Source organism: Saccostrea cucullata, unplaced genomic scaffold, assembly GCF_032062105.1.
Source record: "Saccostrea cucullata isolate Sc308-1 unplaced genomic scaffold, CSIRO_AGI_Scuc_v1 ctg1051, whole genome shotgun sequence".
NCBI lineage: Eukaryota > Metazoa > Mollusca > Bivalvia > Ostreida > Ostreidae > Saccostrea > Saccostrea cuccullata.
In genome coordinates, this window is record NW_026934134.1 from 34,570 (window position 1) to 51,242 (window position 16,673).

Consider the following 16,673-nt stretch of genomic DNA (forward strand, 5'->3'; position numbering starts at 1 on the left):
ATTAAGCATTCATTCTCTGCAAAATTATTTCTTTCAAATACCAACAAGCTCAATGACCTTGTAACCTATATGCTAAAATAGCTTTTTCGCCATAACTTTTAACCATAGAAGATAGAGACTTTCTATTTGGTACGCATACTCTACTTATTAAGTGCTTTTAAATGACACCAACGACAATGATCGTTTGACATTGACTGTGACCTATTTTCTAGAAATTGCATTTTAGAACTTTGTTTATGCCGGTTGAATAGTGTTTTTTATAAGCATGTCTTGTTTAAAAGAGCTATGAAATTAATGATGTCGATATTTAGAAATACATGTAACTTCCTTGAACAACACTTAATAGGCATTGCTTATTGAAAATATGATGTATGTTTTGACAATTCACATAACATGCTATTAAAGCATGAAAAGCCATTCTTATATTACGTACAACTGCTTGCACATGTTCTAAAAAGTCTTAAAATAAAAATAATGTGATGAATAATAAAGAAACATTGCGTATGTTTACTCCATTGGAAGAAACTATTTATATTCTACAAATGAAGTTTTCAACTACCCTATACATCCTGTTCGAATATAATGTTTATATTACTTCAATTTGAAAAAAAATCACATATTACTACGATGGCCGACAGTGGCTGTAACTTTTGAATAGAAATATTGTAGTTTTGTACAGCATTTTTGTCATTTTTTTGTTTATCCTGTGAGGATCCGGGTCTTCGGTACCCCATTCTTGTCGTAAAAGGCGACTAAATGGGGCGGTCCTTCGGATGAGACCGTATAAACCGAGGCCCCAGTGTCACAGCAGGTGTGGCACGATAAGGATCCCTCCCTGCTCAAAGTGGCGAGCACAGACCTAAATTTGCAGCCCTTCACCGGCAATGGTGACGTTTCCAAATCAGTGAAATATTCTGGAGAGGGACGTTAAACAGTATACAATCAATCAATCATTTTTTGTCACCGAGTTTCAACCCAACTAGTAATGCAAGATGTCCATGTGTACAATTCTTACACCGACAAAGTTCACCTGCGAAACACATTTAAAATTATTTAGTGAGATATGAAAAAAACTAAACTCAGAATAAAAGGGCTGGACTTTCTTATGTTCTACTGGCAAATATATCTAAACGTGTTAAAGCTTTACTTTTTAGTAATATATTATAGTGCTTTTTGTGCATTGGAACATAAAATATAATGCATATCATTGCCTCTGGAGGTGAAACAACCCCTTTTAAAAACAAACAAGAAATTGTCAGATATCTTGTAAGCAGTTCAGGTCTTTACCCAAAATTGAGAAGGAAAAAAAAAGAATATTTACTTATATTGAAAAATGTCATGTCGAATTTCACAGACACATTTTCATTAATTAGAATCACCATACGTTTACTCACTTAAATTAATTTAACCCTTTTTAATTTCACAAAATACTCTGGTACTTAAATTATTAAGCAGTATTGCTAAGCACTGTAGAGTACAGTTTTCAAATAAAAATACAGATAACGCTATCAGCAAAACCACATTTAAGGAGATTTATGGAATAATTCTTGAAAATTGTTGTTGTTGTTTTGTTTTGTTTCTGTTTTATTTTGTTTTTGTTTTTGTTTTTTTTTTTTGGGGGGAGGTGGGTGGGGGGGGGGGGGGGGAGGAACAACTAATTTTCGGTGTTCTATGTTCGAGGGATTAACATCTAGTTAGAAAATTATCCCATAAAATTAAACCGCTTTACGTAGATCCTTGTAATTTAACACATTTAGTTTGAATGAACTGTTCTATCTATAGAATAACCCAATAAGATTAAGGTTTTCTTAATAAAAGTGTATTTTTAAGTAATTATATGTGCAGGCGGTGCAACCTCACCCATGATTTTTTTTTCCCGTTGTCAAACTGAGAAAGACTTTTTTAATAAGCACTTCATCCGAAAAAAAAACACGTCAAATCAGGCCAGTTGAATGACACTTTTTTACATAAACTGCAAATTTTACTTCATTTTGTGCATTCCTAGATTTAATGTGTGTGTCCAAAGAGGAAAGGACAGAAAAATGAAGTCAAAATGGGAAGGGCTTCTTTTTCAAACATTCTATAAATTTTCAAAACTGCATTGTGTTCATGACATCGTAAAGTCTTATAACCAAGTACTCGTTTACATATTTACATAACTCTAGGGAATCAAACTCTCATCAGATCAATAGCAAGAGCAAAATTATTTTAATTTCTGTATGCGTATAATTTTTCCATTTCATTTTTACTTGAATTTGTGCAAGTCTGTTTGCATTTTAATCCAAAATATGGAGATTTTTAAAAAAGCGCGGTAAAGAAATCTGACGTCAATGCAGAGCAACGAGTATACGTAAAATTTAGTGTAGCCTATATAGAACTCTTAATTTTTCTTGACATATCGATCTGCTAAAACAATAAAAATGAGAAAAAATTGTTTACGGGTTTGATTAGCAATCATGATAGATATTTTTTTTCACCAATATTTTAGCCAGATTAAATGCAAAAGCTCTGGAAGACCTTCAATTATTACAGAGTAAATGGCGTTGCCATGCACTCATTGCATTAATAAATAATGAATTATATGCAAAGTGAAAATAAATATGACACCTCTATATTTTATGCTTTTGTAGCAACATCACATTAAAAAAAATTAAATTGTTTAAAGGCAGAAATTTTTTACCGGGTGGTAAATTCCAGGTGAGGGAGGGGCTTATTTTGTACAGGTGTGAATGCCTTAGGGGCTAGCAGTCTACCTGTGGTCATCTGTCTCATAATCCCTATACCCAGGAAGTGATTTAATACACAGTGAAATACCCCAAGGTGTCAAACTTTACCTGTGTTGGTAATTTTGAGAGAATTTTAAAATTAGAAGTAAAATTAGTAGTAATGGTTTTTTTTTTAATTTTCAATTATATATTGATTTATTTTTGACTGTTTGAAAACACCCCTACTCATTTAAAAAGATTATTATGATATCATACAATGAATTCAAATGTTAAAACTAAGATTTGTTTCGATGTTAATACATGTATTAATATGAAAAAAAAACTCCTGTAACAACCAACTGAAATGAGACTCATCCCCAGGACCCCATCTATGAATTAAATGAAAAGAGAGTTGTGTTAACTACATCTCACTAAAATAAATATCTAGATTTATCCTAACCTTAACAAAGCTTTGTTTCCATGAAGCATGCTAAAAAGATTGCTTGTAAATTCTTATTTGATTAAAAAAGGAAAATATATTAAGTGACCCATGGTAAATAACATTATTTTTTTTAATTTAATAACTTTACATAGTGCTTCTCTGAACTTAATCAATAACATTTCCACTTTAGATTTACCATTTAGCATATTAAAATTAATATAGAAATTTCATTTGAAAAACAATTATGTACCAAAATTTAAAAAAATGCATATTATATTATAATCCTTTCAAAAACTAAAGGTATATTCAATTCACACATTATTGATCTAAAAATGTTCATGGTTATACAGATTCTATACTATGTTCAGTAAACATCAAAGGATCATAAGTTAATTGGAAGGTCACCACGAGTCCCAAACAAGATGTACAAGGTATACACAGAGACCAGTAAGTAAATGTCAATCAAGTTCCAGCATCCAATGATAGACCTTCATCCTCTAGATTGACAGGGCTACCCAGACCAGGTATTTTTGAAGGCGGCGCTTAAAATCTCTGCCTTTAAGAACACTGACAGTTTGATTTTTGGAATGTAATATGTGAAAACAGGGAAAAAAGTGTACACGCTTGAAGAATGATTGACATGCAAAAACATCATAGGCTGACGCGGTGTTAAATGACGTGGCAATGCTGCTTCAGGTCGATAAACGTACACATGTTAAACATTTTGCTGGAACTTATGGTATAATTTTATAAATTATAATTTTTGAGCATTTTATTTATCTATATATAATATGTTGACAAAATTTCATGGATTTATCTTTGTCCTTTGTTGAGTAAAAGTAAATGTTTAAGTAATTTCCGAATAGCCCTCGTATGGAAAAGAATTGAGGGATAATAGAATTTTACTCTTTTTTAGAATCTCATTTATCTTTAGTAAAATGATAAGTTTAATAACTTCATATATTCTGTATTGCGTACACACCCTTTCTCACTTGCTTTTTCATAAGTGAAATAACGATAGTGTATGTAACCATTGGCTTTCCTCTAAGATTACCCTCAGCCATTTTTTCTCCCATGTGAAGTTTTAACAAGTGTACAATTTTTTTACCAGTCGGCAGGGGATGCTCATCCCAAAATGGCATCAATTTGCTTGTTTACATTTTGTAATGTATAATGGTCTTTTGAACTCGTGTGCTGTTCATTATCTCCACATATTTCATAAATATATTTTACGTGTAACTTCAACATCCCAGGAAGGAAATTATTTTTAATTGACTGCTTATTCTGTGCCCTTTTAAGAAGAAAAAAAATTGAAAACAATTCTTTCTAAAAGTTCTTGATGAATAAATTTGAGGACTTTCATATTTAGAAAGGCATTATTCGTATTTAAGAAAGATACTTTGTAATAATATGATTTGTTTTTGAAGTGGTGCAAATATCAAATGTGTTAATTTCAACCCAAGATTTTTTTTACGTGTAAGTATATATTCAATGAATACAGTCAGACGCAGTTCTTAATAGTTTGTTTCTAAAGTAGACAGGTTTATAAACATGTATGTAAAAATCATTTATATCGCGGGTTTATAACAGGTCTGAGAGAATACTCGAAATCGGGTATTATCCGTGAAATCGCGTATAATACTCGATATTAGGGTATCATTGAATCCGCGAAATCGGGTATTCCGTGTAACATTCTATAAAAACTAAAGAATAAAGCAACGGCGCATAATGCTAGTAACTGTTACTTGTATATCAGTATCTTGTGGATTTATTTTAATTAAACCTAATTCATACGGTTGTCAAATAAGTTTAAAATCACACGACAAACACTGCTAGGGTAACAAAGAGGACACAATGGCGTTATTATTTTTTAGGGTTGTCAACGAGTACCCGGTTAAACGGGTACTCGATCGAACGTCCGAGTATCGAATACTAAAATCGGTACTCGGTTACTCGGATGTATATTTTTAAATATTTCTAGGCTTATTTATTACTGCATTAAACAATCTGTTTTAAAACGTAAAATGCTCATTGCACTTGTACATACAGTAATTAGGGTTTTTTACGACTCTTAATGACCGTTATCGCCTGTGGCAATGTTTATACAGTAATTATCGTGACCAAGCACCTGGGGTACCTGGCTTTTCTCACCTTCGGCTGCCTTCTTCCCTTATTTTTTGTTTGGCTTTAATTATTTGTTTTCACTGAACACCGTTTAAGATCCATTATGTTTAAATAAAGTAGATAATTTTGTCAGTTCTCCGAGAAGCGGTAAATTCTCGGGAAAAGAGCGGATGATATTACACGTGCGATTGTTTGATAACATGCCAATACAACTGGTTGAAGGCAAAGGCTTTTTAAAACCTGATGTCCATTGTTGTATCAAACTGCAAAATACCGTCCCGTAATACTATATAAATCTCGGATCGAACAAAGTGTACTAAAATCGTAAATCCGCTCTGTTACATGTAGGAGAACTTGATCAAGTTCAAGTTGATACGTAAATCCGCTCTGTTACATGTAGGAGAACTTGATCAAGTTCAAGTTGATACTGTACGTAGCTCTGACGACTGATACCTGGTTATCAAACGCGACAAAGAGTTACATTACAATTACGGAGCAGAATACTTTTTTAAACAAAAACACTGTGAACAACTTATGATTTTATTTCTTGTGTTTATCTGATAAATAAATTGAATTCAGAAATTGTTATATTAAATTTTGTCGGGCACGAAGTGCTCATCATTATTACAACAGAAATACATTTACGGATAAGCCTCATATCAGTGCATCTGGTTTTATTTCTACAAGAGTTTACAATGTTTTACAGTCTCCAATTTACTTGTTCATCGTTATTTACACTTTTACCGAGTACCCGGGTACTCGATCGGAAAAACGTCCGAGTAACCGAGTATTGAAAATTGACCGATTTGACATCCCTATTAAATTTCAATATAATTTCTAAAAACAAATAACTACACTTCGTTTGTCTTTATTTCCCATTAGAGTATTCCATATACTTAATTTTCTAATTTGTGCACTATATAAAATGTGAAATTTTAAAGAAATTAAACAACTAACGCCGTGTTATGTATTTTTACTGAAAAATGTATGGCGTCCCTTTCACGTGAAATATAAATTATTACTAACAGTTAGATAGTACAGTATAAGCGAGTCATAATTGTATATCTCTGCCATAATAGAATACCAACGTTATTATAAAGAAGAAAATAAAATAAGATTAAATAAATACCCACGGGAAAACAGTTTGAAATTAGCTATTTGAAGGTGAGTATCTTTTTTTATGTCAATTTAGCATGAAATTTTTATTCACAGACATCGTAATTTTTTTGGTTGCATTTTAATCGATACAAGATATGCTATTATACCTTTATTTTATGCATTTGTGTGAAAATTGAGAGCGAAAAGTCATATGAACAGGATTTTCTTTTTTTTTTTTGGGGGGGGGGGTTATAAATAAAAGTCAAATGTGTACATCTTTTCATGAGTTTTTAATACATTGAATTTCTCTATATAGATCGAGGCAAAGTCATATTGAAATATGAATTACATAGTCAAGTTTTCACATTTCTTATAGTTTTTACGTTTATGAACATGTTAATGAACAAACTGAAATAATGGAGTGTTCAATTGCCTTGGAAACTCTTGTCTTATTTTACCTCTTAACCTTCTATATTTTTTTTATATCGCTATCTTATACCTCATAATAATATGCTAATACAACGCACTATCTTATTGGTTCTAGACAATATGTCACATTTTTTCTTTTAGTTATTTTATCTGTGGTACTTATTACTCATGGCAATAACTTTTCCTAATACTCATCTGTAATGAAAAAAAAGTGTTTAAAAAATAAACATGAATTCTAGTTACTTGTAGTCTCATGTTGTGTTAGAAAATAACAGGATGCTTTTTGATTTCCTACAATGTATATGATTTTTATTTGATGAATAAATCTTCCCTACGATTAAAAATATATGACCGAGTTTAACCGACCATGACATTCAAAAAGAGGTCTCTTGGACACATGTAGAACACATTCAAAGTTGTTTTGTCAGAGGTGGTCAAGAAGCCTTTAGCCCCCCCCCCTTTTTTTTTATTGAAGTCGCCAAGAAAATATTGATGACTTAGCGAAATTAAACGATCAACAGTTATGTTCTCTCATAAGCTGTATTCCTGAAACTATGACTGTCTCTGCTAAAATCTTGAAGACATATTCTGCAAATATGTTTAAATAATAAATAAAATAAAATTTTCAAAAAAAGAGAAAGAGGGTTCTTTTAGCGGAAATTTTAGACATTTTTATCATTACATTATTTATACATTGATATATAAATTTGATCTAAGCACAAGATGAATGTGAAAATTATTAATGACGCATAATTAGATACGATAGACAATCCCTTGTTTATACATGGCATCATATCTTGTGTGATATGGAATTATTATAAATTCCCGAATTCTGATACTTTACAATTCTTTTGTGTTGGGAATGAACATTAGGAAGATGTATATGCTTTCAACATCAGGAAAAATAAGTTTTATTAGGTGATTACACCTTCTATACCCGATTTCGCGGATTCAACGATACCCTAAGATCGAGTATTATACGCGATTTCACGGATAATACCCGATTTCGAGTATTCTCTCCGCCCTGTTATAAAGGCAGCACATGGATCATAATTCTGCGAATTAACACTTTTTTAAAATATTATATTACACTCACTAATGTATCAGAAAAGTCTAGGATAAAACTTTTCCTACCATTATGCAATCTATAAACTTCATTGGGACTTATACTACAGGAAGTACTAGACCACGTCGTCACCACGTGACGTTTTTAATTAGAAAATGCCTTAATGAAAAAGTTCAACACTATTCCGGTGATAATTAATTTCAATTTATAGTAACAGTTATGTAAAAAAAACATTTCTGTACCATGAAAAGTGCTGCTAGAATATTACTGTCCTAATGTATCACAGAAATAATTAATCAACACTTTCCAAATTTTTTACATTTTGTTCATACACCGTTCTCGGTAGCTCATTCGGTAGAGCGCTCGCCCCGCGATCGGGAGGTCTTGAGTTCGTATCTCGGTCGCGACTGACCTAAGTCGATAAGAAAAATAAGTAGCAACTGTTCCTTCGCCATGCGCTTGGCACTTTGAAGTGAAGGTTGCGGGTCCTTCGGATGAGACCTTAAAAACCAAGGTCCCGTGTCAGCAGCAGGCCTTGGCACGATACAGATCCCTCATTGCTCAATGGCCCTTATTGCCGAGTAAAGGTCAAAATTTGAAGCCCTATACCGGCATACGGTGACGTCTCCATATGAGTGAAAAATTCTCGAAAGGGACGTTAAACAATACACAATCAATCAATCATTTTGATCATAAGATCGAAAAAATGTCCCAATTCCCGTTAAACATACGATTCTAGCAACATTTTCCAAAAACAGCAGAATAAGATCTTAAGAAAGAAACAAAAATTAAATTTTAAAGTATTCAGTGCATTTTTGAATGTTTGCATATTTTTTGTTAAGAACGACAGAGGAAAGGCTGATCAGCAAGTAAACACAATACTTTTATTGTACATGTACGAAGGAATATATATATATATATATATATATATATATATATATATATATATATATATATATATATATATATATATATATATATATATATATATATATACCTTATTAGTATGTTTTATTCCCACATGAAATACATATGATGTTCATTCTAAATGCTTTTAAACTCCGATTTCTTTTGTTTGTTTACATGAATTTTCGTTACGTTTCACTTTCACTGTGCTAATACACAAAATCAAATATGTTAAATGATTGTCTACCTATTACTGTTTTAAATGGCGAGGGCAATTGTTTAGTTTTTGTTAATTTCAAACTAAGATATGGCGTGATACAACTATTCAGAAAGAATATTACCAAAATAACTATTATAAATTTGTAAATACATGTAAAACTTGGGTCAGTTATGAGACAATTAAACCGTGTTTTCTTTTTCTGGTATTAATTTCATACATTCTGCTAGCCCATACAATCATCGATAGTTTGCGAAAAATTTCATAATTAAAATTAATCCCAAGCTCTCGCTCTCTCTGTTTTTATAAGAGACACGCTTTAATTGTTTACCTGTCAAAGATCACTGACGGACACGTATCGAAATAAGAAACATGAAAGAACAAATACGAGCGTTTCATATCCTGCATCTAGATAAAATATAAAGCTAATATATTAATTCTGAAATTAAATACATTGGATACATATTGATGTCCATTTTTTATTATACCACATACATGTTTACAATTCAGAATTTTGTTGTATAATTCTGAAATCATATGTTAAATATTGTAAGCGAGTCTGTTAAGTAAAAACCGTGAAAATGATATGAAAAAATAATTAAAATTAAACAAATATTCGAATATCGTTCGATTGAAGCATCCGACTAATTGACTAAGCTGTCCGAGTAAAATTGACATCCCTTATTTTAAGAACTCATATAGCTTACTATGACGTTATATTATATAGGCAAGTAGAGGTTTTAGTTGTAACCTTAACATACCTGCGATGGCATTTCACCGTAAAATGCTCGAAAACACAAATGATACATTTTACAATTTGTATTTACCATCAGAGCGTTTAACAATCAATCCGCTATCAAAATGCCACTACTTGTTTTTCCTGTGATTTGTAGAAAATCTGGCAAAAATTGGTGTTTACAGGGGTCAGGCAACACAGAGCTCATCTTATCCTGACAATAGGTGGTCTGCAGACAAAGCAGTTGATGGACAGCTTCAAGGAGCAAATGAGGATCCTTGCAGTTTTACTAAAGGCGATCATGGGTTTCAATCAGCATGGTGGAAGTTTCCATTGAAAATATTGTCTAACGTGGCATACTTAGAAATTTTCTTTCGGAGATTGAGTAAAAAATATTTTTTTATTATTATCAAAACCATATTAAATCTTTCAGATAACAAAAAAATGCATTTTACTGCGATCATGAAAAAAAATTAGTATGAATACAAGTTAACGTCGTGAAAGCATAAAATTCTGCTGATAACTATAAAATCAAAACATATTACTTTATTTTTTAGCTCACCTGAATCGAAAGCTCAAATGAGCTTTTCACATTTTGTCAGTCGTTCGTCTGTCTAGCTGTTTGTCCGTCTGTGAACTTTTCACATTTCGACTTCTCACCAACCATGGGGCCAATATAAACCACACTTGGTAGAAAGCACCCTTAGATAATGGAGAGTTTGAATTATTTAAATTTAAGGAACAATTCCACTCATAAGAGGAGACAATCAAGAAAAGACAAAAATAGGCTGTGGTTATTAAAAAGTCTTCTTCTCAAAAACTCCAGGGCCAGAAAGACTGAAACTTATATGGAAGCATCCTGGGGTAATGTAGATTCTTAATTGCTCAAAGTATGATCCCCCCGGGAGTCGGACAGGGCCAATAAAGGAAATCAAAATTTTACATAGAAAGATATAGGATAAAAATCTAAAATCTTCTCAAAAACCACTGGGCCAGAAAAGCTGTGTCTTTTGTAAGAGCATCCTGGGGTAGTGTAGATTCTAAATTCTTTAAATCATGACCCCCGAATGTAGGGCGGGGCCACAGTAGGGAACCTAAGATTTACATGGAAATATATAGGAAAAATCTTTAAAAATCTTTTTCTCGGGAACTACTGGGTCAGAAAGAAGCACCTTATGCGAAAGAATAGTGATGTAGTGTAGATTTTAATGTGTCAAAATCATGACCCACGGGTTGCGGTCAAAAAAAGTTATATAAGGGAGAAATTTGGTGAAGAACTGCAGTTCAAAGCTTTTAAGGTTAGCGATATGGCCCATGGGCCTCTCGTTTATTTTTTCTTTTTTTTAGCGGTGGATCGTCATGCAGGTTTCTCTGTCTATGTATTTAACGAGACATCTTATGTGCCACCATCATCAGGGGGATATAAAGTGTTTACTCTGCCATCTAACACTTGTCCAAATCAAACAATGACGGTACAAGTCAATAGAGTAACGATGGGTGTTGCTCTTTTTAATTCAAACCAACCGAATTTAAAACGGAGATGTCCAAATTATGAGGAATCGTTTGCATCAATTGAAATATGTGAGGTCCATGTTATGGGTATGTTAAGTATTGATTAACATTAATAACTCCCTCTCCCTACGAAAGACATGTTCTTGGGTGGATATTGCATGGCTTTGATTGAAAATCTGTATGCTAGTTTTTCACCATATAAAGGTTTACACATTTTCACATTACTGGATAACTTCTACTGTATGGAAGGGAATTACCGCCAAAAGTCTATGTATCTTGCTTTTATTCTTATTCTGCTTACTTCTTTATGCTTTGTTGTTATTGTAATTATATGCCACTTTATTGTTTCCATATTCGTCTTTATTACATTTCACTTTGACTTTTATCATTGTTTATCCTTCTTAATTCATTTTGTATTTACGTCTATGTTGCTTTATTCTTGTAAATTCATTTTACTTTCCTTTAAATTGATATAGTTTCTTAAATGATTATAACTATTACGAACGTTAACTCAATCAGGCAAACAATGAAGCATATTCAATGAAGACGAATACAAGTTGTCCGAATTTAGTGCCGCATTATAACGCTAGGTGGCAGGGGTGTTCGCTAAGAGTGTTGGTAAAATTAGGTAAGCAAACCCATGCTGGGGTTCTTCGAGTTTTTTTCAATTTTCTGCCTTAATGCTTTATTAATCAAACTTAAATTTAAAAGACCGATGTTTGTTATAAGTCCAGGTATGTACCCGATACATGCCATTCCCTCGGAAGTCTCGCTAAATGGTAAGATTTCCCCTCGAAGACTGACTACATGTACATAGTGATGCTTCCTTCGGAAGACTATACAGTGGGACTCCCCCCGGGGAAGTTTCAATATATAGCTAGTCTTCCGTGGGAAATCTCGCTATATATAGCAATTCGCCCCCATTCCTAGCAACCCCTCCCCGAATAGTTTTTTTTTTTTTAAATCGTAAAAAAAATTGTAAAACAATGTTTATATATACTAACGTTTTCAGTTTTTGAAGAAAATTTATCCGTTTTATCAGGGACCTATATACTAGTATATACTATAGTATATAGGTCCCTAGTTCTTTATCAATAAATATTTAAATAAAATCATTTTGATAGTTTTTTTTATAATAAAATCATTTTAACCATTTATTCAAATATAGATAATCTTCACGAGTACATATGGATAATGACTCTTTCTCCCCCCCCCCCGGATGCAGTTGCCCGCGTGGCACTGTGAGCGTAGGTTTAGCCGCCCATCCCCACTTTCCATGGACACGATGCAGTAAAGGTTTAAAATGTGGAAAGTGGTGGTATTTGAAAAAAAAACAACTTTGGCACTGGAGTTCGAACCTTATACCCGCCCCACCCCACACTTCTCACGAAATAGGATTTTTGTGTTTGGAAGATGGACATTTTTTTTGCTGGTCAGGTTTTTTTTTTGAAGGTCTAAAAAATTCTTACACTCCCCCCCCCCCCAATTTTCAATTAGCTTCCAACGCCAATCGGGGGCGGGGTGGGGTTTGAGTTAGATTCAAATTCTTCTATAGAATCAAATTTAAATTTTCTTCCTACTATACGTACTACATCTACTTATTTGACCCTTACTCTTACAAAAAGTGGGTCGGTCTATAAATGAACATATTCAGTATAGTATAAAAATATGTCTGAAAAAAAGAAGCCGCTTTTCCTGTGTGCCCAGAGAAAATAAATATGGAGTTTCCATCATTGGATCGGGAGATGGGATCCAGCCTTCAGAAGTTCGATTGATAAAGTCGTATTGAAGAATCTCAAATAACCCGACCCGGGTTTGCTTACCTAGTTTTACCAAGACTCGTAGCGAACACCACGCCACCTAGCGTTATAATGCCGCACTAAATTTTGACGGTTTGACAGCTTCCATTCGTCTTCATTGAATATGCTTAAATGTTAGCGTGATTGAATTAACATTCGTAGGAGAGATAATGCTAATAATTTATTATAGAAACTGTTTAAGTTTAAAAGAAAGTAGAATGAATTTACAAGAATAAAGCAACATAGAAGTAAAGACAAAATGAATAATGATAAAAGTCAAAGTGAAATGTAATTAAGACGAATATGAAAACAATAAAGTGACATATAATTACAATAACAACAAAGCATAAAGAAGTAAGCAGAATAAGAATAAAAGCAAGATGCATAGACTTTTCGCGGTAATTCCCTTCCATACTACTGTGCTTTAGATATGTTTTTTTCTCTCTTTTTTGTAATTACATGTGAATTTGTAATTTTCGTGGCTTTTGGACATAGAATCTACGACTGCTAGTAGTTGGATTGCAGCTTAGCTATTTGTACACAAAAAATATCTCTAAGCATTGAAAACTTCATTTTAGTAGACAGTCTGTAGAAATATAGGAGATGCTTTAACATTATTGAAATTGCTCCAGGACTACATTTTTTTTCGTGGTAGAAAGCTATGAAAGAAAATGAAATTACAGAATAACATAAGTATGCATTTTCTATTGTACCCAGACTTACTGTGATCGTCTGTCTCACTCGTTTCTTGTCTTGCAGGGTTTATCTATGTATATCTCGTATATCTTTTAGAATAGGGCAGAGGAGTGCTATTTACAAAATGTAATTCACCAATTATTAGGTACCATCGAGATTCAGCAAGATCTGACAATATCTTTCCCGACCGAATTTTAATTATTACAGGATGAAACACTTACTATAATGTTGACCTAATAATGACTAATGAATTTCAAAGATAGCAGAATTATCGTATTTAACTCACCAATAAGCAACTTTAAGCAATTTTAAAGTAATAAATACACCATTAGGTATATATAAAGATAACGCAAAACCCTAAATGTATATTTAATGGTTCCGTAATAGTTGTCTAAAAATGGATTAAAAGGGATTAATGGTACATTGTGAATTGTAGCTTCTAGCAAACGATGGTCTTTGAATTACTCTTAAGCCAAGTTTATCATTACACTACACTACCGTTTAATCACCATTGAGTCAGCATTATGTATTGGATTATCCTGCTTTTATTGTGAAATATATTTTTATATTATTTTATTTTACCATAATACATATTGATTTAAATATATATTTCTTAATTCCGCAAGTTTAATATGTAAGAAGGAACTATTTTCATATTTCAAAGTATATATTTAAATGAAATAAAAATAATACAAACAATGTTGCTGACTAATTCTGGTGTTGATCAAAATTTATTTTTGTACTTACAAGGTTGTCAGGCTCAGCATTTTGGCCCAAGGTGCAAATTTTGTGACACTAAATGCTTAAACAGTCAATGTGATGCCTTCAATGGATTATGTATATATGGATGTAAAAATTCATTGATGGTACCTCCAAACTGCAATGGTATGGCTGTTTTAAACATTTTCTAAATCTGTTTTTGCCTGATTTAATTACCTATTTAAAAAAAAAATATTTAATGGTGTCTTCTTTTAAATTGTATTTTTTTTCTTCCAAAAACACCCTTACATAGTCTATTATTGTGGTTTTCTGGTAAAAAGACTAAAAAGCTATTTTTGACATTGAACAGTATCAAAATTTTATCTACTGATTATGGAATAACTATTTATCTTAAACTTTCCAGGAAAACTGAAAGAAATAGTTTTTGTCTGGTTAATTTTCATGAAAAACAATTAGCTATAATATTCTGTAGGTTAAAATATCTTTACCATCAATGTTATATGGTCTGACAAATAAAAACCATGTGTTTACCTAGAAAGATGGAAGCTCTATCAAGATTATGAATAATAAAATTTACATGTCTATGATTTTTTTTCAAACTGAAAGTTTCAGTTGATAATAAGTGATATATTTTAGAATGGTTATACAGCTTCTCAGCTCATGCTTTTCATAAGTAGGGAAAATCTTTCTGTTTAGAAATGGATTCAACGTCCAGACATAAGGATAAACTTCTTTGCAAGTGAGTTAAGGCTAAATATGGATATTTCTATGCAAATGAGCTAATAAAAAATCATAAGTTGTATATTTTATGTACAGAGAAAGTTCAAATTGATTTTCGTATACATACTTAGTAGCCATAGTTTATTAATGCAGTTGCACATTATGACGTCATATTATGACGTCATTGTTCTATCCCATTCAAGCTAATAAATCGCACCAACAAAATCACGTCGGTGCAAAGGCATATTCTATCTATTTTAAAACTACTAATGTATAATATTAAGGAGAATTTTCTTGAAATTATTAAAATTGCTGCATAAATCCTATGCACTTTGTCAATTGATAAAAATTTTAAACAACTTAAACTGGACTGTGAATTTTTACACTGTTTAAATTTAAAACTGCACGACTAGTAACTAAACAATTGCAGTGCCGACATTTGTGCAGCAATATCTTAAATCCTTGAAATATCCTGCGTCTTTTTATACCTTGTTTTTGTAAAACAGAGTAAGGTGTTCCCTTGCACCGAAGCGATTTTGTTGATGTTTCTAATAAACTTGTGTAGTAGAGGCCGATGACGTCATAATATGACGTCATAGTGTGTACTGGCTATCGCATGTTGTGGGTAGCAAGAATGTATCAGAAAACAAGTCTTAACATTTTCTGTGCGGTAGATAGAGCAATTATGGAATTTAATCAATATTTTGCATAGAAAGCTCCATATGTAGTCTTTACTCACTTGCGTTGTTTTTCAACTCTTAAATGAAGCACTAGAATAGATTGACAATTATAGTTTAGGTTCAAAAAATATGATTAGCCGACGTGTGTTTAAGACATAAATACAATTTAATACCCTCAAGTATACCATTAGTCTCAGTAGAAAAAAAATACGCAATTCCTTACCGAAAATGACAAAATATTTTTTTTAGGGATACTCATTATTTTATAATGCAATGCCATTTTTTTCTAATCCTTTGTTGCAGTTTGTAAAGGCGGACACTACGGTATGAACTGTGAGTACGTGTGTGGACAATGCGTAACAGGGACATATTGTGACACTTCAACAATACAAATTAATTTACCTTTTTTTTGTGCAGATGCAACAAATAAAAGTGTGTGTTTTAAGTAATTCAAGTAATATTTAATGGACAATAGTTCTTTTTTTTTTGTTTAGAGCTTATTTCTTCTTAATTGCATGCCCAATAAAAATAAACTTCTAAAAAAGCTCCTTTAGGACTAGAGCATAAAAATAATCAAGTTATATTTTCAGATAAAAAAAAAATGGTCAATGGAATTTGGAGCAAATTTTATATCCTTATTTTCTTTCTCAAACATTTATCTTAATACCCTATAAAAAGTTTTAGAATGTCTTGGATGTTTAAAAGTAACTTTATAAAACATTCTTTGCCGTACTCTCTTACGAAAGGTTATTTAGGACCTATCAAAAATATTTTTGAATTCGTTATAACAGATTCATTGAATTCGTTATAACGAATTTAATTT

The 16,673-nt window shown here is 32.1% G+C and overlaps 1 protein-coding gene across 1 annotated transcript in view; it reads left to right on the plus strand.

Annotated features, from left to right (window-relative positions):
• Positions 1-627: 627 nt before the first annotated feature.
• LOC134240001 (multiple epidermal growth factor-like domains protein 10) overlaps positions 628-16,673 on the plus strand; it is a 28,173-nt gene continuing 12,127 nt past the window's right edge. The window contains exons 1-3 of the mRNA XM_062722126.1: positions 628-643; positions 9,909-10,043; positions 11,071-11,322. Coding sequence (XP_062578110.1) covers positions 628-643; positions 9,909-10,043; positions 11,071-11,322 — 403 coding nt within the window. The remainder of the gene's footprint in view (positions 644-9,908; positions 10,044-11,070; positions 11,323-16,673) is intronic.